Genomic DNA, 25231 nt, shown 5'->3' with positions numbered 1-25231 from the left:
TTTTCTAACCATCTATTTAAATTAGATGATATGTCGACTGGTTATTTATTTGAATCGGTTTCACTTGCTTTAAACTATCGTTGTTGTTGTTTCCGGATAAATTGCAAATAATTTTGAGTACAGGGGTCTACACGGACTATGGTTCTGACTTAGTCTTTTAAAAGAAGAAAAAGAAAATAAAGTCACCTGATTGATTGCAATGGACAAATGTTTCACTAGTCTATATACTTGAGGCAGTGGTAGTGTGACTACAGATAAATCAGTTAAAGGGGCGCTCTACTATGCACAATCCCTATTGGTTTGATGAGGCTGATCACAAAGTATACCTTTGCTGGAATCGCCAGTGATCCACTGTAAGCTATGGGAAAACCTAGCTGTTCAATTTCCCTGCAGCGCCACCACAGGAGAAATAAGGTATTACACAATGTTCATTGAAATCAATGTTTATAGGGATAGGGTAGGTCCTCCAAAGGAAGAGACGCACTTTGTAACTGCTCAACACTCTGGCCTAGAGATGAGGATCCTGAAAAGAGAATCTTCTCCTCTTTTAACTCTCTAGTAGGGTATAAATAAAAATGGATTTTGTAATCTGGACAACCCCCTGAATCCTATAGATCCCTCGTCTATAGGATGTCTGTACCTCTGCAGGGCTTCCCAGGCGAAGGGCAGGCAAACCCTCTTTATTAGGTTCTGTTCACACTATCATGGAGTCATGACACCAACAACTGATCCTATTTCAATCAAATTGCAACAAATCACCTATGACCTATAATGGGGGCCCATCAAATTTTTGTATGGTTCCGGTATTTTTGAAGGAAAGAATAGCTGCAGACAAGGCTTTTGGATTTTTGACATGAAAAAAACATTCCTAAGCCAGTATTTAAAGGGAATCTGTCAGCTATGTTTGCTGCAAGTGTCAAAAAGGCGGAGCCGAGCTACTCAAATGCCCAGCCTGGCATGCCTCCTTGCTTACCTTCACCTCTCAGCCCCTCCTTAACTGGCATACAGAGTTCTGTACATCAGTGAAGGAAATGCTGGGATGTGAAGGTAATTGAGGAGGTGTTACAGGATGTGACACTTGAGCAGCTCTGCTCCGCCTCCTTGACACTTGGCTGAAAAATAAAGTCAATTTTATGTTTGGCAATTACTATCAGTTCCAGGAAAGGTACAGTTTTCCTTTATAACTTTTAATTCTAGTATATTCTTTTAGTTTTTTTTTTTTTTTTTGGCTAGGTTCACACTATGGAATCTCCGGACGGAAAAATTCCATCAGAGAGTAATGGCGATGCTAGGACCACGTGGACATTGCCGTGCAGATTTCATCTAAAGAATGATCAAGGTCATTCTTTTAGCAGCAAAATTGCAGAGGCGGAATATCTGCTGCTGAAATTCTGTAGTGTGGACTGTGCAGTGAAATCCCATTGACAGCAATGGGATTCTGCTGCATCGGAATTTCTGGGCAGAATTTTAAAACTGAATTCGGCTCCAAAATTCCATGGGGGGAACCCAGCATAGCAGCTATCCAACAGTGCCTGTAGTCATAGAAGTAAATGCAGCTGACAGATTCACCCTGCAGCACCTCCGCAGGAGAAATGAAGTATTACATGGTATTTTACAAAACAGTAAAAGCATGTTAAAAAATGTGTAATTCACAGTGCATCCTTAGATCTATAATAAATATGTTCCATTGACCGAAAGATAATTCTCCCACTTTATACAAAAATTATAGAAACATTTTACACAATATAACAGCGGGATATAATGGATTTTTTTTCCTTAATGAGCAGTAATCAATAATATACAGATTATCTTTGTGACTTTGGAAGGGCTTTGTATATGGCGGTGTAATTGCTATTGTCTGATTATGATCCATGTTACCGCTATGTAGTAGAATTAATAAAAAAATAAAAAATAAAGAATAGGATGTGAGGAAAATGTTTCTATAATTTTCAGTAATAATAATAATTATAACAATTTGTGCCAATTCTAGGAACCACCTGTCTTTTTTATGAGAAGCGGTATGGTCAATTGTCTTAAAATTGTCATTCATTTACCGTTCAGAATCAAATGAAAATAGGAAAGTGTATTTATGTATGTGTGTGTGTGTGGGTATATATATATATATATATATATATATATATATATATACATACATATAATGTGTGTATATGTGTACATACATTGATGCCGCACATGTTTTAGTTCCAAAGGTGCCCGTACTCACTAGCTCAGGTCCCTGCTGCTGCTGTCTGGACAAGTCCTGGTCCTTTCTGCTCATCACTTCCTGCCTCTTCAGCATACATCATGGCTGAATGGGCATTTCCTGCTGGGTTGACATGTCAGAGGCAGCAGGGAGCAGCAGAGGACAGGATGCGGTCAGAACGTCAGCGGCAGGGGATGGGAGCAGCAGCAGGGCCTAGAATATGCCTTTAACCTCTTATTGGTGCATATAATCTTTTTATTTAGATAGATAGATAGATATGAGATAGATAGATATGAGATAGATAGATAGATATGAGATAGATAGATAGATAGATATGAGATAGATAGATAGAAATAAGATAGATAGATATGAGTTAGATAGATATGAGAGATAGATAGATATGAGTTAGATAGATATGAATAGATAGATATGAGATAGATAGATAGATAGATACATAGATATGAGATAGATAGATACATATGAGAGAGAGATAGATATGAGATAGATAGATAGATATGAGATAGATAGATAGATAGATAGATAGATATGAGATAGATAGATATGAGAGATATGAGATAGATATGAGATAGATAGATAAATAAGATAGGTAGGTAGGTAGATGGATGGATGAATTTCTTTATTTTGAATGAATATATATATATATAAATTTGAGATTGTGGAATAAATGTGATGTTATTAAGCTTGATAAATGTGTAAATCAGGAGGCTGTAGTTGCCGGAGCCGAGAAGGTAATATTTAGTCGTTCACAGTCCATGGAGCAGGCAGGTGTGCACAAGTCCAAGTAATATTACACCAAATTATCGCCGCCTGTCACAGCCGCCATAGAGAATCAATTATCCAGGTTGACATTTGTTCATTTGGTATTGTCCCGTATTACACCGCCGTGTATGCGCTCTCTGCAGAGCCCTAATGGTGTGTATGATCACACTCGGGTGAGTGGCGTGCAGCTGCCGGCTGAAATTGAATTTTTAGCCCTTAATGTAAGTGTCATATTAAGTATTGAGTGTTATGTGTTCTGCACTGACCCAACTAGAACACTGGTAAACCAAATGCGCTTTCTCTGGCTATGGGGTAGGGCGGCTTATTCATACCCCTTTGATTCATTATTCTCTGTCTGTGTTATGGATAAATGCTTAAGAAAAAAGAGACAAAACGGTGTTACAGCAACTGTTCTGGTCCAGATCACATCGACACAGTAGCGGTACCAATGCCTCTGTTAGGGTCTATATATATATATATATATATATATATATATATATATATATATAAATATACAGATTGTAGACACCCTGTGCACCCCTGTATTGCGTCTCTGTGAGGTTCTGTATTCTCCCCTAGAAGTGATGGAGCGTGATATATATTCTTCCTCAATGGAGACTACTGGCATCATACAGTTCCTCCATATGGACATGATGACATCACACAGTTCCTCCATATGGACATGATGACATCACACAGTTCCTCCATATGGACATGATGACATCACACAGTTCCTCCATATGGACATGATGACATCACACAGTTCCTCCATATGGACATGATGACATCACACAGTTTCTCCATATGGACATGATGACATCACACAGTTCCTCCATATAGACATGATGACATCACACAGTTCCTCCATATGGACATGATGACATCACACAGTTCCTCCATATGGACATGATGACATCACACAGTCCCTCCATATGGACATGATGACATCACGCAGTCCCTCTATATGGACATGATGACATCACACAGTCCCTCCATATGGACATGATGACATCACACACTTCCTCTATATGGACATGATGACATCACACACTTCCTCTATATGGACATGATGACATCACACACTTCCTCTATATGGACATGATGACATCACACAGTTCCTCCATATGGACATGATGACATCACACAGTTCCTCTATATGGACATGATGACATCACACACTTCCTCTATATGGACATGATGACATCACACAGTTCCTCCATATGGACATGATGACATCACACAGTTCCACCTTAGTTATCATGGTGCAAAAAAGAAACCGTCCTACCTCTGCTACATACAGTGTTTTTATAATCAATGAAAGAAATGAAAATAACACATAAAAGAAGCTTAAAGGTGTACAGATAAAACCATAAACTGCCATTTACTTTTCTTCCAATTCAGAAGGAGGATGATGTAACGCAGTGGTCTCAAACTGTGGCCCTCCAGATGTTGCAAAACTTCAACTCCCAGCATGCCCGGACAGCCAACGGCTGTCCGGGCATGCTGGGAGTTGAAGTTTTGCAACATCTGGAGGGCCACAGTTTGAAACCACTGATCTAAAGTACATGTAGATCCCCACAATGTTACTTTGATGCCGAACACTCAAATGTTTTCTATTTCGATCGGATTCTTTTACGAATTCTTCCTGTATCCAAGAGCACTTCACCGCATTACACAAGGCGTAAGCCCTCGGCGCTGTGAATAGACTCCAGACTCAATACAGCACCTAAGATGTGCCCCCTGCCTCCTGCTGCTGGGAGCCCCGGGCCCCACAAAAGAGCCAATTCAAGGATTTGTGAAAGGTTCCTCACGTAGCAGACCCCCACTTATATACTGGAACATTGCATCATTGTACACTGCCCATCCACGGTTGACGGGAAAGACCTGGAATGATTTGGGACTGTACCAAATCGTTTGTCATGTATAGGAATCAAAGAGGCATTCTGTGAATGATATAGTGCAGCATAGGCTGCTATTAGAAAATAATGTAAAGGTTCTTGTGTATGCCTTGTGCTTACCTCTTTTTGATGATGTGGCAGGCATGGGATAGGCTCCATTTTTGGTTTTACAAATGCATGATGCTGTGGGTTCTGTAATGCTGCCTTTATTTCCCATTAATTCTCTGGCTGGGGGTCAGGTATGTAATCACTCCAGCTGGTCATCTAAGTAGGCTGCTAGTGCTGGAGGTCATAAGTAGGGTTGGATCCATTCACACTACATGCTGTTTTGATGCATTTTCTTATTCAGAGTGCATGTTTTAGAATAATATTGCCTTGGGGAAAGAGTGGTCTGACCTATAATCACAATTGAGGTGTTTTTATGAATTTGTTACTGCATTTTTTGTGTGTGCGTTTTTACTCATTTGGGCAGTTGCAATTTTTAAAAACCTTGGTTAAAATGATAAATTTTTCCCATGATTTTTATAATAATGGTAAAATAGCACCTTTTTGCCACAGTTTTGTGAAAATCACAGCAAAAACATTAAAGACAAGGTCACACAGGGGCACATCCGCATCGTAGTTCGTAGGTATACACTGTTACGAGCGGAAACACAGAGCTACCTGGCCTCCGAGTTTGCTCTGCAGTCCCTCTGTGAGTGCATCCGCAATGTCAAATACACTGCAGATGCTCCCCCATGTGGCCGTGCCCTAAAAATGCAGCAAAAATTCAATGTGTTAATACAGGGGCAGTGTATAATAACTATATATCCTGATCTCTTAGCAGCATTATACAGAAAGAGCTGAAGGGGAGGTGTATAACTACTATATATCCTGATCCCATAGAGAGAGCTGGAGGAGAGGTGTATAACTATCCTGATTTCTTAGGGATAGCAACAGCAGTATACAGACAGAGCTGGAGGGGAGGCTGAAGGGGAGGTGTATAATAACTATATATCCCGATCTCTTAGCAGCATTATACAGAAAGAGCTGAAGGGGAGGTGTTTAACTACTATATATCCTGATCCCATAGAGTGATAGAGCTGGAGGAGAGGTGTTTAACTACTATATATCCTGATTTCATAAGGATAGCAGCAGCAGTATACAAATAGAGCTGGAGGGGAGGTGTGTAATTACTATATATCCTGATCCCATAGAGATAGCAGCAGTATACAAATAGAGCTGAGAGGGGAATTGTTTAACTACTATACATCCTGATTCTATAGAGATAGCAGCAGCAGTATACAGATAGAGCTGGAGAGGAGGCGTATAACTACTATATATCCTTATTTCATAGAGATAGCTTCTTGCTTCATTGTAGAGATGGAGTTGGGCAGGTGAGGAGCAGGGCCTCTTTTTGCCATTAAGCCCAGATTGGTGGAGGCTGCATTGATGATTGACCTTCTGGTGGTTTCTCCCATCTGCACACAGGATATTTGGAGCTCCTTTAAATGGGCACTGTCATTGAAATACATTTTTTTCTTTTGCACTCCTTATGGAGTTAAAAAAAAAAAAAAAGTTTTATAGGTTTTATTTGTGTTTAAAAAAGCTACCACTAGGTGTCTCCCTCCTTGTCCAGAGCACATTTCCCCCCATCTCTTGCACAGACTTTGGACTCCTGCTGGCCTGGCAGAAGTCCTAAATCAGGAATATATAAATCAGGAATTATAAAATTATAACAAGATCATGAGAGGTACTCTTTAAGGGTAGGGTCACACATTGTGTAGTCGTTGAGTATTCTCTGGTGAGCAGACGCACAGGGCTTCACCGCAGCAGCCCTGTGTGTGCAGTGTGGACTGGTGCAGGGAAACCCTGTGTGTCTACTCATAGGAGAATACACAGCCTATACGCAATGTGTGACCCTACCTTTAAAGGGGTACTCCAGTGGAATACATGTTTTTTTTAGGTCTTTTTAAGTCAACTGGTGCCAGAAAGTTAAACAGATTTGTAAATTCCTTCTATTAAAAAAATCTTATTCCTTCCAATACTTATTAGCAGCTGTATACTACAGAGAAAATTCTTTTCTTTTTGGATTTCTTTTCTGTCTATCCACAGAGCTCTATGTTGACACCTCTGTCCATGTCAGGAACTGTCCAGAGCAGGAGAAAATCCCCATAGCAAACCTATGCTGCTCTGGACAGTTCCTGACACGGACAAAGGTGTCAGCAGAGAGCACTGTGACAAAGCACAAGACAAAAAAGAAATTCAAAAATAATAGAATTTCCTCTGTAGTATACAGCAGCTAATAAGTACTGGAAGGGTTAAGATTTTTTAATAAAAGTAATTTACAAATCTGTTTAACTTTCTTGTACCAGTTCATTTAAAGAAAAAAAAAATTCCACCGGAGTACCCCTTTAAGGTGTACAGTCACCTTTTAGATATTGCAAAGGATCTTTGTATCGAAACATGGAAGCAGTGTAGAAACCATACTGTAACCACTAGAAGACCTATAGACTGGCTGATTTCCTGGGAAATCTTCATTTTATAGTTAGAAAATATGGACTATAGAGAGAAAATGGAATATTAGGGTTCTTGTCTCTAAGGATCTTTGAGCGCACAAGTAAATACGATCAGTCTGGATTGCCGCGAGCAAGAACCGATTCACAGCTCCCTCCTCTGTTCTTGTATTATTGGGCCAGGCTCCTATACTTCATAACATATTGTTAATATATCCTCTCTGAGGAGAACAGCTGGATATAACGACGCTTCATATCAACCATCTTAATGAGTTACCTGATAAGGATCTATGGCGCAGGATCAATAACGTACGCTGCCCGGACCAGAGCTTATGGGCTTTTTTCTGTTGCAGCATAATTAATCCAAAAATATATATATTTTAGCTCTATAGAAGATCATTTTTTTTTTCCCCTTAGGGAAAAAGTAATAAAACTGCAAAAAAAATAAAATAAAATAAAATTTAATTAAAATAAATAAAAAAAACGGTATGGTTTCTATATAAAAGGAATTGTCAGAGGAAGGAAAAATAGTTATTCTTATTCTGTTGTGGTCTCCAGACTGTGGCCCAAATGTTGAAAAACTACAACTCCCAGCATGCCCGGACAGCCATTGGCTGTCCGGGCATGCTGGGAGTTGTAGTTTTTCAACAGCTGGAGGCACACTGGTTGGGAAACACTGACCTAGATGAGACACTGACCTAGAAGACAATTATTACCCATTCGAATTACTACCTGAAGATGGTTCCATTATAAAGACAGAAGAATCATCTCAAAGAAAACAACAAAAACCTGGCATGGACCCGTTACACCAGCAAAAACTAAAACCAGGAAGAGCATGAATGATAAAGCACATGAAGATGATATAGCAGAAGTTCTGCCGTGCATTACAAATGGAGATATTGGTTGCTATAGATGCGTGTATATATACTGTATATATTTTTTTTCTATACACAATGATGTGTAATAGAAAAGATGTATTAATAGAAGCAGCTGTGTGATGGCCTCAGTGCCTATCTGTATGCGGAGGTCCACTGAGGATAGCTCCGCCGTACCATGAATACTAAGCTTTGTGTCTGCATCTGTCTTCACCTGAGATTCTCGGAGCACGGTGAATAGTTGCCAATGGCTATCCCTCTTCTGTTAGTATTCTGAGTGGCCGCTCCTTGGAGACCATGTGGATCTGATTACCCATGGCCTGTGGATGGTATTCTTGATCAGGATGTAATGGCGGGTGCGGTTTTCTATCTTAAAGGGGTACTCTTCCCCTAGATGGATAAGATGTCCGTTCATGGGGGTCCAGTCTCTGGGACCCCCCGCGATCTCCGTGCAGCACCCGTGTTCTGAACATTATGTTCAGAACGCTTAGTGCGGCTGCCGTGGTCGTGATGTCACCCCACACCCCCTGGTGATGTCATGCCCCGCCGCCTCCATTCATGTCTATGGGAGGGGGTGTGACGTCACACCCCCTCCCATAGACATGAATGGAGGGGCCGTGGGGTGGCGTCACGACCACGGTCGCCCGCACCAAACACTCTGAAAATAATGTTCAGAATGCTGGGTGCTGCACGGAGATCGTTGGGGATCCCAGAGGCTGGACCCCCATGAACAGACATCAAAGGATAGGGGATAGGATGTCTTGGGCAGAGTACCCCTTTAACTGTCACAGAGACTGTCTGTAGATGATGGACTTCTTTTATGTCACTTGAAGGAGAGCGGCTCCATTTTACCTATACTGGATAGTCTGGAGGTTTATAATTGACTGATAATTTGAATTATATTGTTTTCGTTGTATATTATCGTGTCCAGGAAATGTATCTGAGATCGGTAGTTAAAGGGGTTGTCAGATTAATGTTCTTTCTTCAAAAAGTGCTTAGGCTGGACCAAATAAATAATAATAAAAAAATTATAATAATAATAATTAAATAAAAAAACTCTACTCACTTGCTCCCCTGTGCTGCCGTACTGATGGTGTCTAGTCTGTGCAGCCGTACTGATGGTGTCTAGTCTGTGCTGCCGTACTGATGGTGTCTAGTCTGTGCTGCCGTACTGATGGTGTCTAGTCTGTGCTGCCGTACTGATGGTGTCTAGTCTGTGCTGCTCACCTCTGTCCGATCCCCTTACAACACAAGAAGTCCTTACTCAGGCAGTCACTGGTAGAGGTCAGTAGTGAGTGATTGAACAGTATATTTTCTGACTGTAATTTGTTTTTATTTAATTTTTTTGTACATTTAGTGCAGCCAACAGCTTGAGCTGTTTTTTTATTTTTTTATAGCCTTTAGAGAGACACTTCACAGCAAACTCCATGGACATAGTGAACCATAGACAGGAACTGTCTCCTATTCACATGAATAGGAAAGATTTCTTGGCATGCTCTGTGACCTTTGCAGAGGTCATTCTAAAAAGAGGAAGAGTCTGAGCTGTGAGCAACAGCTATTGTGTGTACCTCTGTCATCTATACACTGGTGTCATCTTTTATTGTAATCCTGTCTGTAATGATAAGGAGGAGACTGCTGGGAAATGATCTTTACAGAACAGGACTTAGTTTTAGGCCTAGTGGCCAGAATGGGAACGGTAAGATTTCAGAATTATTTTATAATATATATTGGAAAATAGAAAATGAGACAAAACCTTATCAAAACTCTTAAAAAATATATTTTTAACATAAAAACTTGGTTTAAATAAGTTTTTTTAAATCATTATCTCATCTTTAGAGCCTTTTCATATTATTAGCAAATCATCGATGTAACAAAGGCATAGTGGAGGTTATATCAGTTAATACAGTTTTTTCCTCTACTTTGACTATGTAAAAAGTTAGGATGTAAAGTTGTTGTTCTACATTGTAGCGTTCCATGAGATAAATGGTTTATGTTCACTTATTGTTTCGCTTAAAGGGGTTGTGCGCTGCCCTTACTTTCGGAGCTCCGCTCACAGTGTCCGGAAGTTCATTACTCCGAACGCTGTGTGCAGGCTTCCGTGTTCGCGGCCGCCGGGCGAGATGTCCCGGCCCCTCGTGACGTCTCGCCCTCCCCCTCGTGATATCACGCCCGCCCCCTCTACCAAAGTCTATGGGAAGGGGGCGTGACAGCGGTTGAGGGGGTCGGCGAGACGTCACGAAGGGGCGGGCGAGACGTCACGAGGGGCCGGGCATGACATCTCGTCCGGCGGCCGCGAAGACGGAAGCCCGCACACAGCGTTCGGCGTAATGAACTTCCGGACACTGTGAGCGGAGCTCCGAAAGTCAGGGCAGCGCACAATCCCTTTAAATATTTATAGCGCCATGGCCGGAGTAAGTGACTGCACAGAAGTCTTAAATCTAACGCCCCCAGCTTTACTGCCTATGCCGGTATGAATGGAAATTATTAAAACATTTTTTTTTAATTAACTGGTGCCAGAAAGTTAAACAGATTTGCAAATTACTTTTATTAGAAAATCTTAATCCTTCCAGTACCTATCAACTGTTGTATGATCCACAGGAAGTTCTTTTCTTTTTGAATTTCCTTTCTGTCTGACCACAGTGCTCCTGAACACTTCGTGAGGCCAAGGCACCATTAGCCTATACACAGTCCGAGGTTGGAGACAGCTTCTCCTGGGCCAGACACAGGAAGTAAAGAAACACACCGACGTCAGGTTACGGATAACTGTCTTTATTGAGAAGGGTGCAGATGGTATTACACGCCAACAGTCTGGTGCAGAGTGGAGAGCATGCAGTGTAACCCCTTGGGAGCCCTGTTTCCTTGCTGGGACTTATGGTGCTTTTCACCCACTGAATTAAAGGGGTACTCCACTGGAAAACTTTTTTTTTTTTTTTTTTATTAACTGGTGCCAGAAAGTTAAACAGATTTGCAAATTACTTTTATTAAAAAATCTTAATACTTCCAATACTTGTATGATCCACAGGAAGTTATCAGCTGTTGTGTGATCCACAGGAAGTTCTTTTCTTTTTGAATTTCCCTTCTGTCTGATCACAGTGCTCTCTGCTGACACCTCTGTCCATTTTAGGAACTGTCCAGAGCAGGAACAAATCCCCATAGAAAACCTATCCTGCTCTGGACAGTTCCTAAAATGGACAGAAGTGTCAGCAGAGAGCACTGTGGTCAGGTAGAAAGGAAATTCAAAAAGAAAAGAACTTCCTTTGGATCTTACAGCAGCTGATAAGTACTGGAAGGATTAAGATTTGTTAATAGAAGTAATTTACAAAGCTTTTTAACTTTCTGGCACCAGTTGATTTAAAAAAAATATTAATAATAACGTTTTCCAGTGGAGTGCCCCTTTAAATCTGACTTGACATGAGACTGAAGACTCTTCCAGGCCGACTAGGGTTCTGACAAGGTCCTGAGACTTTCTCCACCAGGCTTAGATTTCCTCTATGCAGGGGATTCCTTGCAGGCTGAATGGATAAGACTTGAGATTAGATTTGTTCTGGACTTCCCTCAAAGCTCCTCCACATACAGCTCACACGTTCACCACACTTGTGCTCTGCTCTCAACAGTGACTAGCACTGAACTGGGACAACTCTTCCCCCCACTATTCTATATACAAAGGAATTTAGGGGTTCCCATCGGGCATCCAGGGTCACATGGGCTTGCACTGCTCCACATTCTTAAAGGTAGAACACATATAACATAATGCTTCTGAAAAATAGATTAACCATTTGATAAAGTGTTTGAACATACTAACAATAATAACCAGTCCTTAACCTGTCAAGGACACAGGGCGTACATGTACTTAAGGACTGAGGACGTACATGTACATCCTGGTCCCGTTAACGGGGTTTAAACCGATCTCACCAGCAGAGAACGGGTTAAACCCTGAGGGTCCCGGTTGCTACGGGCAGCCGGGACCTATGGCTAATGCCAGGCACTGTGGATCTGGCCGATGCCTAGCATTAACCCTTTAGACGCCGCGATCGAAGTGGATCGCGGCATCTAAAAAGAAAGTCCCCCTCTCATAGACTTGCATTGAGGGGGCGGGGTGTGACGTCACACAGGGGCAGAGTCCCGAAGTCACGATTCTTCGGACTTGTGGTCGTCACACTGCACACTCGGAGCCTCCAGCACTCCGGAGGGCTCGCAAAGGTGCTGAATGACAGATTGCGGGGGTCCCCAGCAGTGGGACCCCCGCAGTCAGACATCTTATCCCTTATCCTTTGGCTAGGAGATAAGATGTATTAGGGCCGGAGTACCCCTTTAAGGTGAAAATGGGCTTAGTCCTTAAGGGGTTAAGTGGGCCCAACATCTGTGCTGAAGGTCTGCCCGAGGAAGTCCGAAGCCCACAGCACAGCCTTTTGGTGCTGGGACACCACAATAAAATGTACAGTGCAACAAAAAATAAATAAATTACTATTTGTGGTGGAAAATTGAAAACAAAACCACAGTTTTGCAACTTTGGAGTTTTTTTTGTTTTGTTTATACACAGTGCGCTTTACAGTAAAATTGACATGTTCTCCTTATTCTATGGGTCAATACAATTAAAACTATAACTATATATTGTGCTTTTTGTACTTGACAAAAAGTCAACTTTTTTTTATTTTTTTTTATTTATTTTTTTTGCAAAATAAGTGAGTTTAAATTGCCCTATTCTGACCACCTATAAGTTTCTCACTTTTGCACTTTTGCCTTTTTGATCACTTTTTACTCCATATTTTATTTCGGATTTCGTAGTTTTTTTACGTTTACGCCATTCAGTGTACAGGATAACTTACATTATGTTTTAATAGTTTGAACATTTCCGCACTCAGCGATACCAAATGTTTTTATTTATTTATTTTTTTTTTTAAACTGGAAAATAGGGTGACTTCATTTTTTTTTTTAAATTGGAGACGAGCTTATTCAGATTTATTAAAACTTATTTTTTTTTTACTTACTACATGCATACGTAAAAAAAAAAAAAAAAAAAGTTTTAATAAGTCTGAATGTTCTGGTGCGTTAAATACAAAGCAGCCTGGGCTTACACGTACGTGTACAAAAAAAATAAAAAATAAATAAATAAAAAAAAGTAAAAAAATAAATAAAAGCAAAATAATAAGAATTCCAATCACCCCTCCCCTTTCCAATTTTTCAAATAAATAAATAAATAAAATTTGGTACAGTACATTCCAAAAACAATGCCACACCTGTCCATGGGTTGAGCTTCGATCCAGTAAAGTGACATTTGTTGCAGTACTACACATGACCAGTTTTGGTGCTGTTTTTGGGGGGAAAAAAACTATGCCATGTTTTCCTAATTCAGGCAAACCCTGTAGTTATAATAAGAATTCCCATGTTCATGTGGATGTTAAAGGGGTACTCCGGTGGAAAACTTTTTTTTTTTTTTTATCAACTGGTGCCAGAAAGTTAAACAGATTTGTAAATGACTTCTATTAAAAAAATCTTAATCCTTCCAGTACTTATTAGCTGCTGAATACTACAGAGGAATTATATTCTTTTTGGAACACAGAGCTCTCTGCTGACATCACGAGCACAGTGCTCTCTGCTGACATCTCTGTCCATTTTAACAACTGTCCTGAGTAGGAGAAAATCCCCATAGCAAACATATGCTCTGGACAGTTCCTAAAATGGACAGAGATGTCAGCAGAGAGCACTGTGTTCGTGATTCAGCAGAGAGCTCTGTGTTCCAAAAATAAAAGAATTTCCTCTGTAGTATTCAGCAGCTAATAAGTACTGGAAGGATTACGGTTTTTTGAATAGAAGTAATTTACAAATCTGTTTAACTTTCTGGCACCAGTTGATTTAGAAAAAAAAAAAAAAAAAAGGTTTTCCACCGGAGTACCCCTTTAATCTGTTTCTCGGATGTATATTCCTTTTGGGTGGGTGTGAATTTGTTATATAAATTTTCCTCTTCAAGAAGAAAAAAAGCATTTCCTGTAATTTAAGCGGCTGGGAATCGAACGCTTATTACAATGCAAAAGGAATTGAATGAAATACGGAATATTTCCTGTTATTTTCATAGCCATACGAAGCCAATATTACTGCGACAAAATGTTCCTACATAAAACAGAATGAAGCCAAGGGAGGGGGGGGGGGTGAGGTCGACACTTCGTAAGGTCTTTCAGGATTTGTGCGCCTTTGTATATCATTATAAATGATATTTTTATGTATCAAATCTCTGACTACTCAACAACAGGAAAAATACAATGTATGAAGTTTTTTGTTTTTGTTTTGTTTGCATATTCGGACGGGTTTCACGTTAGCAGAAGTTGTGGTTATTTGTTAATGTTTTTTAATAAAAAGGATTTCCACTTGAGTAGATGAAGCTGCATTATTGTAGAAATAAATATTTCTACAACTTTTTCATATATATACATAAATATATATATATATATATATATATATATATATATATATATATATATACAGTGGTGCATCAAGTTACAATTTTAATTGGTTCCGGGACGACCATTGTATGTTGAAACCATTGTATGTTGAGACCAGAACTCTATGGAAACCTGGGAATTGGTTCTAAAGGCACCAAAATGTCATCCAAAAATAGGAAAATGTAAGGATTAAAGAAAAATAAGTAGATAACTAGTATAGATAAAGCAAATCCTTCCATATAAAAGTAATACAGATCTGCTGGGAGCTGTAAATCACTGTCTATGTCAGTGTTTCCCAAGCAGGGAGCCTCCAGCTGTTGCAAAAATACAGCTCCCAGCATGCCCGGACAGCCTACGGCTGTCCGGGCATGCTGGGAGTTGTAGTTTTGCAACAGCTGGGGCCACCCTGCTTGGGAAACACTGGTCTATGTAGAGGACAGGAGCTTCTTCAGGGTCCTGTACAGAACACACAGTGTCCTAAAAAGTAATGGAGTCGCCCCCACTTGGTGTCCAAAGGAGCAGCTAACCCTGGTACAGGTAAAGAGTACAGAACATGTAATACCTCCCTGTACTGTAGGGGGCGCTACCAGACACCAGTCAGTGCATACGCTTCAGTAATACAGGGGTTTTACCAGTGAATGCCCATTGTGATTGGTCGGTTCTTCCGGCCATTGACAGGTTTCACAGATCTGGACTGTCTGTACATTGTATGTTGAGTCTGGTTTCAACTTACGATGGTCCAGAAAAGACCATTGTATGTTGAAACTACTGTATGTTGAGACCATTGTAAGTTGAGGGATCACTGTATGTGTATATATATATATATATATATATATATATATACACACAATGTGTTTTAGTTCCTTATCATATGTTTGCAGTCAGTGAATGAGAACACTTGTTTTACTTTCATAGGCTGCAAACATGTACAAAGCTAGTCCTGCTTTCCTATGAGAATTGGAGACAATTGTATCCAGTCTAGACAATGCTCTGTGAGCTAAACAGCCTGGACTCCAGACTGATACATTGTACTTAGCTAGTCCTGTTTTCATCTGAGAAGTAAAATCAGTCTAGACAATGCTCTTTGACTCCAGAATAATACATTTTTTTAGTAAACTAAAAACCTCTGCAGCCATTGCTGTTTCGCTTGCAGAGCATTGTCTAGACTGGATACAATTGTTTCCTGGGTTTGTAAGGGTAGGTTCACACACACAGGTTTTTTCTGTAGTGAATGTGCTCATTCATTTTATGGATGATTTTTTCCATAGCACGGACAACATGTGTCATGGGCATGTGACGTACATTAAAGGGATTATCCAGGAAAAAACTTTATATATATATATATATATATATATATATATATATATATATCTCAACTGGCTCCAGAAAGTTAAACAGATTTGTAAATTACTTCTATTAAAAAATCTTAATCCTTTCAGTACTTATGAGCTTCTGAAGTTAAGGTTGTTCTTTTCTGTTTAAGTGCTCTCTGATGACACCTGTCTCGGGAACTGCCCAGCAAATCCCCATAGCAAACCTCTTCTAAACTGGATGGTTTCCGAGACAGGTGTCATCAGAGAGCACGAAGACAGAAAAGAACAACCTTAACTTCAGAAGCTCATAAGTACTGAAAGGATTAAGATTTTTTAATAGAAGTAATTTACAAATCTGTTTAACTTTCTGGAGCCAGTTGATATATAAAAAAAAGATTTTTCCTGGAATACCCCTTTAAATGTGAAATGTTAGCAGATTTGATGAAGAAAACCTCCCCGAAATCCTCTTGAACACCTGTGTTTTTTTTTTGTTTTTTTTACCAATAATTTTTACCAATAATTCTGTTTTATTTATTATTTCAGACAATGTGAAAGTAAGAAATAGTTTTAGGGGTACAGATCGATAAGGGGCATCACAAAAAAAGACATGCTATCCATCCAGGGACAGTTTATAACTTTGACATAGGAATTCTGCTATTACAGTATATAGGTTCATATGATTTGGGACAGGATTCATGAGTAAAATGGAGTACATCTTGACAGGACTCCTAGGAGAGACGGCAAGGGTCCTGCTGACACTGCCCACACACAGTGATTGGCAGCCTTCTATGTACACAGACTGATACAGGAAATGCTGTCAATCATTGTATGCGGGCGGGGTAAGCAGGACTCTCACTGTCTTTTTTAGGAGTCCTGTCAGGATTACCTCTGCTTTTTACTCATGAATCCTGCTCAGAACCATATAAACCTATATATCACAGCGCTCAGCCTGTTCTAAGATAGAAATGGCAGGTTCACTTTAAATCCCCTACATAGATTAGAATTGAATGGTACAATTCTGTCTATCTGCAGCTACCACTAGGGGGAGTTTACTGCATACAGGTTTTACACTGAATACAATAATAAATCTGTATGCATTAAGCTCCTAAGCCTCCTCTGTTATCACATAGAAAGAATTCTAACATTTACCTCTATGTAGGAGATTTAAAGCTCTGTAACAATATAGTGAAGCTTATATAGATACTATACATTAATGTAATTGGCATTAGTTAATTCACATTGCAGTTAAAAGGTTATTTAAAATGAATAAAATTCCACAAACGTTTGTTTTTGTAAGACCATTAGATTTCTAACTTTTTATTCTTTACTCTTTTTTGCAGTTATTTTTATTCCAGTTGCTGCGAGGACTTTCCTACATTCACCAAGGCCATATATTGCACAGAGACCTGAAACCACAGAACCTTCTCATAGGTGATACGGGGGAGCTGAAGCTGGCCGACTTCGGTAAGAAGATGATTATTACCTCCTTTTCTTTACAGATCAGGAAGCTGGAGGGCTCTATTGATTTTTGGATGTTCTTCAGATAATGTGGGTTTTTTTCTTCTTTTTTTTTGCGAATGGTTATCTGAAAATGAAAAGGTATTGTCTATATAGGAAAAAAAAATACAGACCCCTTTTTGAGAAATGTTCTGTTTTTTTATTAAATCGGGTTGTTTAACACCAACATTGTTATAATCTATTTTTATAGATATTTCTATCTATCTATCTCATATCTATTTACAGTAAAATCTCCCTTAGTGGACACCTCCCAATAGCGGACAGTTTTTAATTCCCCGGCAGGGTTCTATAAGACTTAATGTATTTATACCCTTCAAATTGGGAACATTCCCAATAGCGGACACGGACACTCCCAATGGGGGACAAAACACTCCCAATAGGGGACAACCAGGCTTATGTGCCGGCCCTACATTGTACACAGGGCCCCGTCGTCAGGGGGAACAGCCAATAGCCCAGTAAGGGGCCCAGGCCTCCGCTGCACCCCCCTATAGTAGCAGAAGACTGATTTTTAAGCAGTGGTCTCTTCTGTACTGTCACCGGTCACCATTCACCGCCCTCCTTCCCTGATCCCCCAGTGGTACTTTATTTCCCTTGTGTCAAATCATCCCCCCCCCCTTATGACCCTCTGAGCCACATCATTTCCTCTTGATCCTCCCCTGTGCTATTTTATTCCCCCTTTATTGCCCTCAGTGTAAATTCATCACCCCCTCTTTACCACCCCCTGTGCCATTTTATTCCCCCTTTATCCCCCTGTGCCACTTCATAAAGGGGGGGGGGGGTGTTGATGAATTTACACAGAGGGTAATAAAGGGTGAATGAAATGGCACAGGGGGATCAAGGGTAAATGACGTGACACATGGGGTAAGGGGGGTTACCCTGGCACAATGCAAGGGGGGAATAAGATGGCACAGGGTATAAAAGGGGGGATGAAATCATATGGGGGGATAAGGGGAGGTTAAACAGCACTGGTAGATTGTACTGTAATATTGTTTTTTTATCATTTTATAGGTAATTACAGGCTGGGGTGAGTACAGGACAGTATTCCCTTATTTAGGAAGATTTTTGAGATTTTTTTTTTTTTTTTACCAATAAGGGACATCTCTCAATCGGGGACACTTTTTTTATTCCCCATGAGTGCCCCCTATTGGGAGATTCTACTGAATCTATCTATCTATCTTTCATCTATTAGTCATTCTATCCATCTATTTTTCAATCTCATATGTACAGGTCTTTGCATAAGTATTCATCCCCACTTGGACCTTTTGCCCATTTTGCTATTGTTACAAATTGGAATTGAAATAGACTTTTACAATTTGAACAGAACAAGATGTATAGTACTTTGAAAGTACAAAAAAATATTTTATTGTGACACAAATAATAATAAGAACAAAAATGTCATACCATAGATTCTCAGTTGGATTCAGACCTGGGCTTTGACTGGGTTATTTTAGGACATAACAGGCTTTGATCTAAACTTTTCCAATGGAGTCTGTTCTGATCTCAAGTCTTTGCAGACTGCATTACATTTTCTTTAAGCATTGCTCTGTATTTTCTACCATTCCTATTTCCATCAGTTTTGACCAGTTTTTATTGTACCTGCTGAAGTGAAGCCTCCCCACACCAAGATGCCACCACCACCATGTTTCACAATATGCCCAGGGTGATGGGCAATGAAGGGTTTTTCCGCCACACAATGCATTTTGCACTAAGGCCAAAAAGTAAAATTGTGGTCTCATCTGCCCATCTTCCACATGTTTGGGGTGTCCCCCTCATTATTCATGGGAGACTCTAAAGGGATTTCTTGTGGCTCACTGTTGACAGCGGCTTTCTTCTTGCCACTCTTCCATATAGATGAAATTTGTGGAGTTCAGGACTAATAGTTGTGGACAGATTCTTCCACCTCAGCTGTTGATCTTCGCAGCTCCTCCAGGTATCATGGGCCTCTTGGTTGCTTCTCCGATTAATTTTCTTCCTGCCCAACTTGTCAGTTTGAGTGAACGACGTTGTCCTGGCAGGTTTGCGGTAGCGCCAAATTTTTTCCATTTTCTGATGATGGATTTTCTGATGCTCTGTGAGATGTTTGAAGCTTGGAATATTTTTTTATAACCTAACCCTGTTTTGTACTTCTCCATAACTTCCATAACTTTATCCCTGACCTGTTCGGTGAGCTCCTTGGTCTTCTTGCTACTGTTCGTGCAGTAATGCTCTCTAGCAAACTCTGAGGCCTTCACAGAACAGGTGTATTTGTACTGAGACCAAATTGCAGACAGGTGGACCCTGCTTACTATTTATGTGACTTGTTAAGGCAATTTGCGGCACCAGATCTTTGTTAGGGGATTCACAGTAAAGGGGGTACATTTGTTTTTTGTAGAACATTTTGAAATCCATGTAATATGTCTTAACTGTCTATCTACCTATCTCTCCTTTATTTAATATTTATCTAATTTGCAGTCATGTTACACCAAATTTATGTAGTTTAGTTTTCTGGCTATTTCATCCACGTCATTGACACAGAGGACAGAGAGGATTGCGGTAACTCTACCTGATGTATCCATCATGCAGCTTGAATGTGTCCAGGAGGCGGGCTCTGCTGGTTAGGGATATAGAGCTCCTTTTATTGAGAGCTTTATCAGTCCTTCCCCTAAATATCATTAGATTAGAGATGTCAGTCATAGCTATGAGGAGGAGTATAGGTAACTCGCAATACAGAAAATTCAGGGAATGCAACGAGAGCCCGCCTCCTGGGCACTTGCCATGTTAGCAGTTAGAAGCTAGACATCTTATCCCCTATCCAAAGGATCTCGGCTTGGAGAGAACTCTGCTCTGTGCCGGATGACTGGCGATGCGGGGTGGAGGCTTGTGACGTCACGGCCACGCCTCGCTTGTAATATCATGGCCACGCCCCCTCAATGCAAGTCTATGGAATGGGGCGTTACGGATGTGATGCCCCCTTCCATAGACTTGTACTAAGGGGGCCTGGCTGTAGCGTCAGGAGCGGGGCGTGGCTGTGACATCACGAGCATCCGGCTTTGGATAGGGAATAAGATGTCTAGGGGCGGAGTACCGCTTTTAATAACATGCCTGACACCAAGTAGCATTCCACTTCCCTTCCCAACCTCCAGATACCATAGTTTAATACTGCAGACAGGCTCCCTTTAATCCTTTTATATATGCTGGATATAAAATTTTAAAAAATCCGCAATGTAGCTTTAAAATGTTGTTTTTATTTTTTTTTAAATAATCTTAGAAAATCTGGAAAGACGTGCTGCTTTGCTAAATCGGCGAAGTCATAAAGCGCTCATTAGCAAATCATAATGAATTTGCTGTTTCCCTGTAATTAAAGCGCCCAATGAAACATTTCTTTCTGCTCGCTTTGGTAAGAAAGATTAAATTGGGCCTAAGGAGGCTGCAGTCTGCATGATGCTGATTGTTGTGTGATCTGCAAAAACAGTTAGTGGAAATCATAAATCCGCACCAATGAGGAGCAAAGAAATAAAAAAATGCAAATTCTGTCTAAAGATTAAAATAAAAAGCGATTAAATTATCAACTTTTAAAGTGGTTTTATGGAACTGCTATTTGATAGACTCAATAGAGCCAATGGGGCTGTGCTAACAACCAACCAGATTGGTTCTATCAATAGGAGGCGCTGTCCCTAATACACCAGCAGTTCTGGTAAATTGATCACATTCATCATTGCAATTTCATACTTGCAGGTCCCACTTCAGGGTGCAATATTCTGCAGTCAAGTGCTCAACCAACGCAACTTATGTGGTTGTCTCTGGTGCTGCTTTTCATGTAGGGGGATATGTCGGTACTTCTGTGGAATCTTCGGTGGTGCACAAGGTAGGGTGAAGCTACAGGTAGAAAAAAGATGATACCAAGCACTCACCAGTGATGCCTCAGGCAGATAGCTGAGGAAGGGTTCCACGCCAAAACAGATCCTTGTACCACACTATGGCATAATAAATCTTCATTGTGCATCACCGGTAAGTGCTCAGTATCCTCATTTTTTTTTTCTACCTGGTGCTACTTTTGGTCCTGCCCCAGTCGTCTTTTGGCCTAGCTGTCTCTCCAGCTGCCCTCCGATATAGTTGTTGGTCACTATGGTTGCCTTGGTTGGACTGTCCTTTCTGCCTTCTCATGGTACACTCTTCATGGCCCAGTCAGCGTTCTCATAGGTCAGACTCAGATCTTTGTAACTCTCTGTTGGCCAAGTCCCAATATCGATCAATTTACAGTGGTATAGGGATATAGCGATAGGTCAAACCAGAGCAACTTATCACAAAAGAAATAGCTTCAGAAACCTAAAACGTAACATATCTTAGATATACTCTAAAAGGTACATGAGAAACATGAGAAACTTGTGCTAAAGCACAAGTTGGCATATCTCAAAATCCAAATGACCCAGAAAAAAAGCAAGAAAAGGTATCACATTGTACATGAAGATACCGCCAGTTAAGATACATAAATTTTATTACACGATAAGTCAATCTCAGTTATACAATTTTGTGGCCCCCACTGTTCCTCTTAGCCAAACATACATATGTTCCAGCATGTTTCCCCTCTAAAACTGATGTTTGGATTTATCAGGGGACTCAAAATAACAGAACAATAACAGCCGTAATTGGATCAGATAAGTACAGAAAATACATATGGGAATGATACCCAACATGTTTTCCCTCTAAAACGGATGCTTGGGTTCATCAGGGACTCAAAATAACAGAACAATAACAGCCGTAACTGGATAAGTACAGAAAATACACATGGGAATTATACCACAGGTCCAATCTGGACCAGTTACTCAGATCCCACTCAGATGGTTATCATATCATGGCTGATAGATGAGATGGCAGGTTACCCCATTTTGGCACTTGCGGCTGCTAGCTGTGTCGTCCTTGCCCTTTATAAAGCCTCCTTGGTGCAAATCTCAATCTTGGTCCCCATGTGGACTAACACTAGCAGACACCATTGTATGAGTGATGGCTCGTCCCAATTGTCACTTTACACATCCGCATGCTTCCCATCTGGCAGGAATTGCATCTCTTTTATGCAGGCATGGGTACTCATCCATGGAACGATCACACAATTCACACCCACATCCATCTCTGTCCAGCAGTGGGTTTCATGATAGCATACATTCATGGGAGTACAGCTAGCCAAACAAAACACGAAACAAAATAGCAATGACATCCCATTCTTTGCAAGTCAAACCTACATGTTTCTGCCTGATGTCACTGGTGACATCAGATCCTGCGCAAAAAGTTCAATACAATGCTCGCACGGCTAACCAAAGGTTAACTTAAAGGGACTTTCTCCTCAGCTAAGGGGAGGGGGGGGTCCTGGGTTGGATATATGGACATGGGTTATCCTGATGGAAGTTGGGGTTGTCTTTCATTAGAATTTTTTTTTTCTTAAAGGGCTTGGGTTAGCTAAAAAACAAAAACATAAGGATTACTCACCTGCCAGACCCCTCATCATTGCTGTTCCGATGGTGCCCGGTCCCCGCTGATCACAGCTTCCTTCTCCGTTACTTGACACAGAGGATGTAGCTGCTTAACCAATCTCTACCTGCAGAATTGACCCACCTCAGTCACTGACTACAAGGGCATTTTCTCAGTGTCAAGACATGGGGTAGAAAGCTGTGATTAGTGGGGACCAGACACTGTTAAAACAGCAGTGATGAGGGCTTGGGTAGGTGAGTAACCCTTATGTTAGAACAGCAATGATGAGGGATCGGGTAGGTGAGTAACTCTTACGTTTGTATTTTTTAGTTAATTATCTAGTGCCCCACAGCCCAATTAAGAAAGGAACAAATAGGATTTACAGAACATGTATTCTGTAAATTATATTGTTATTGTTTTGTTATTTAGTTTTAAATCTGAACTGTTTGGGCAAAAATTGTTCCTTTTGCACCCAATATAAATAAAAAAAATATCAAAAACAATTTAAAATCCATTTACATTTTCAAATCTATATTCATAGTGAACCCCCGAGTCCCATCTGGTATTTTTGTCTTCTTATTGGTTTTGTGCGGCCCTGTGTATGTACATTGCACGCCCGTGTCGGATGTAATGGCCTGGGACAGGCTTAATGGCCATTTATTGACAGTGTATATTTAAAGGTCACGCACAGTGTTTCTAGTGGGACCATGGAATAGTCTTTATGCAATGATTACTCTTCATACATGCATAACTGCCTAATCTCTCTGATGGGGAAACTCTTCAGAGCGTATTGTATGAGGGCACTGCTATTGTCCCCGAACCCCTCAGGACTCCCCGAGGAGCTGATCACACCATTACTCAATGTCTGCTGTATTGAAAAATTGGTTCTGGATGGAGAAACAAAATTCTCTGAAATGATCTTTTAATGCATTTGTACAGATAGACTCAAGTTTAATATATCGACCAGCATTATTCTTATGGACATTAAAGCAAGCAAGAATATTTTTTTTTTATATAAATAACGATATATTGATTTCATTTAATGTATTTATTTGTTTACTTTTTTAACAGTCACATGATTTTGGGCTTATTTGTGAGCGTGCAGGCCTCGTTTTCACATTTTGTAGTGTAACAAGAGGTGAGGTGCCACCTGGTTCTGAAGCCTGAGGGTTATGAAAGCCTCTTAGGCCATTTGAGGACACAGGTCCCTAGCCCTGTGATTTTAAAAGGGGTATTCTAGGATTTTCTTTTGACTGTGCTACAGGGGCTGTCAAGTAAGTGTAGTTCATAATATAGTGTCTGTACCAGTGTGTGATGATGTCGGTCTCACAATTCTTAGGTAATTTTTTCCCCAAAGTTTATTTTTAACAGCATACAAAATGAGTGTCTCAGGTTTTCCCAGGTCGCAGTGCAACCCGGGACATTATATCACTAGTCAGGTGATCAGAGGGAGCATGTCTTTGCTTCAATGGGTGAAGCAACCGCTGGGTGGGAGGGAGATTCTGCAACTAATTATATTTTTGTAACAGCTGGAGGCACCCTGGTTAGAAAACACTGGTCTATTGCATTGAAGGGATCACAGGTGTGTTTCAGTGGGTTGAGTGGTTGATGTGTGGGAGGGAGAAAAGTGACCACACACTTACAAAGAATTATGGGACTTGTAGTTGAAGAAGGGAACTCCAACAGGAAATAGCCAGTTCACCAAAAGATAGCCTCAGTGTTATCGTAATATCACAACATGGCCATTTAGCCCCAAGACGAGCATGGGTCCTTCCTAAGCATGTCCATTAATGTCTGACAGGTAAGTCCTAAAATCACCTTATAGTGGATAACCCCTTTAATCCTGTTACATGATATACTGTTACATCATAGCTGTGTTAAGGGAGTGTTGAGCCGCTATATACATGGTCTGTGCCAGCGGTGTAATTCAGCTGACACCTGCTGCTGGGATATAAAATAACTCATATCTTTCCATTTAGTAGCGTCAGTAGCGAAGACAACATCTAAGTAGTTGGGGCGACCACAATAGTCACCCAATCGAACCCCTTTGAGTTGTTGAGTTGTCACAGTTGTTGGGGACCTAGTGAAGGCCTCCAGGCCTTGCCAAGATAGTTCTTTCTTTATACACTAGCTTTTTATTTGCCCCAATGGTCCTGATTAGGACTATTCAATAGTCCTTGATTTTGTGTGTCCTACGACGTCATGGCTATGATAATAGTGCAGTTCAAGCCAGTTTTTTTGTTAGCCAGAATAAAAATGTTAATCTTATT

At 40.5% G+C, this 25231-nt stretch overlaps 1 protein-coding gene across 5 annotated transcripts in view; it reads left to right on the top strand.

The window, feature by feature from the left end:
- Positions 1–25231, top strand: part of CDK14 (cyclin dependent kinase 14) — a 551260-nt gene that overhangs the window by 269870 nt on the left and 256159 nt on the right. For all 5 annotated transcript variants that reach the window (XM_056519057.1, XM_056519056.1, XM_056519058.1 and 2 more), the window contains one exon: positions 17342–17465. In XM_056519057.1, the coding sequence (XP_056375032.1) occupies positions 17342–17465 (124 nt within the window). The remainder of the gene's footprint in view (positions 1–17341; positions 17466–25231) is intronic.

Source organism: Hyla sarda, chromosome 5 (assembly GCF_029499605.1).
Source record: "Hyla sarda isolate aHylSar1 chromosome 5, aHylSar1.hap1, whole genome shotgun sequence".
Taxonomy (NCBI): Eukaryota; Metazoa; Chordata; class Amphibia; order Anura; family Hylidae; genus Hyla; species Hyla sarda.
Note: the sequence above shows the minus strand (reverse complement) of the source record. Positions and strands in the feature narration are given on the sequence as shown.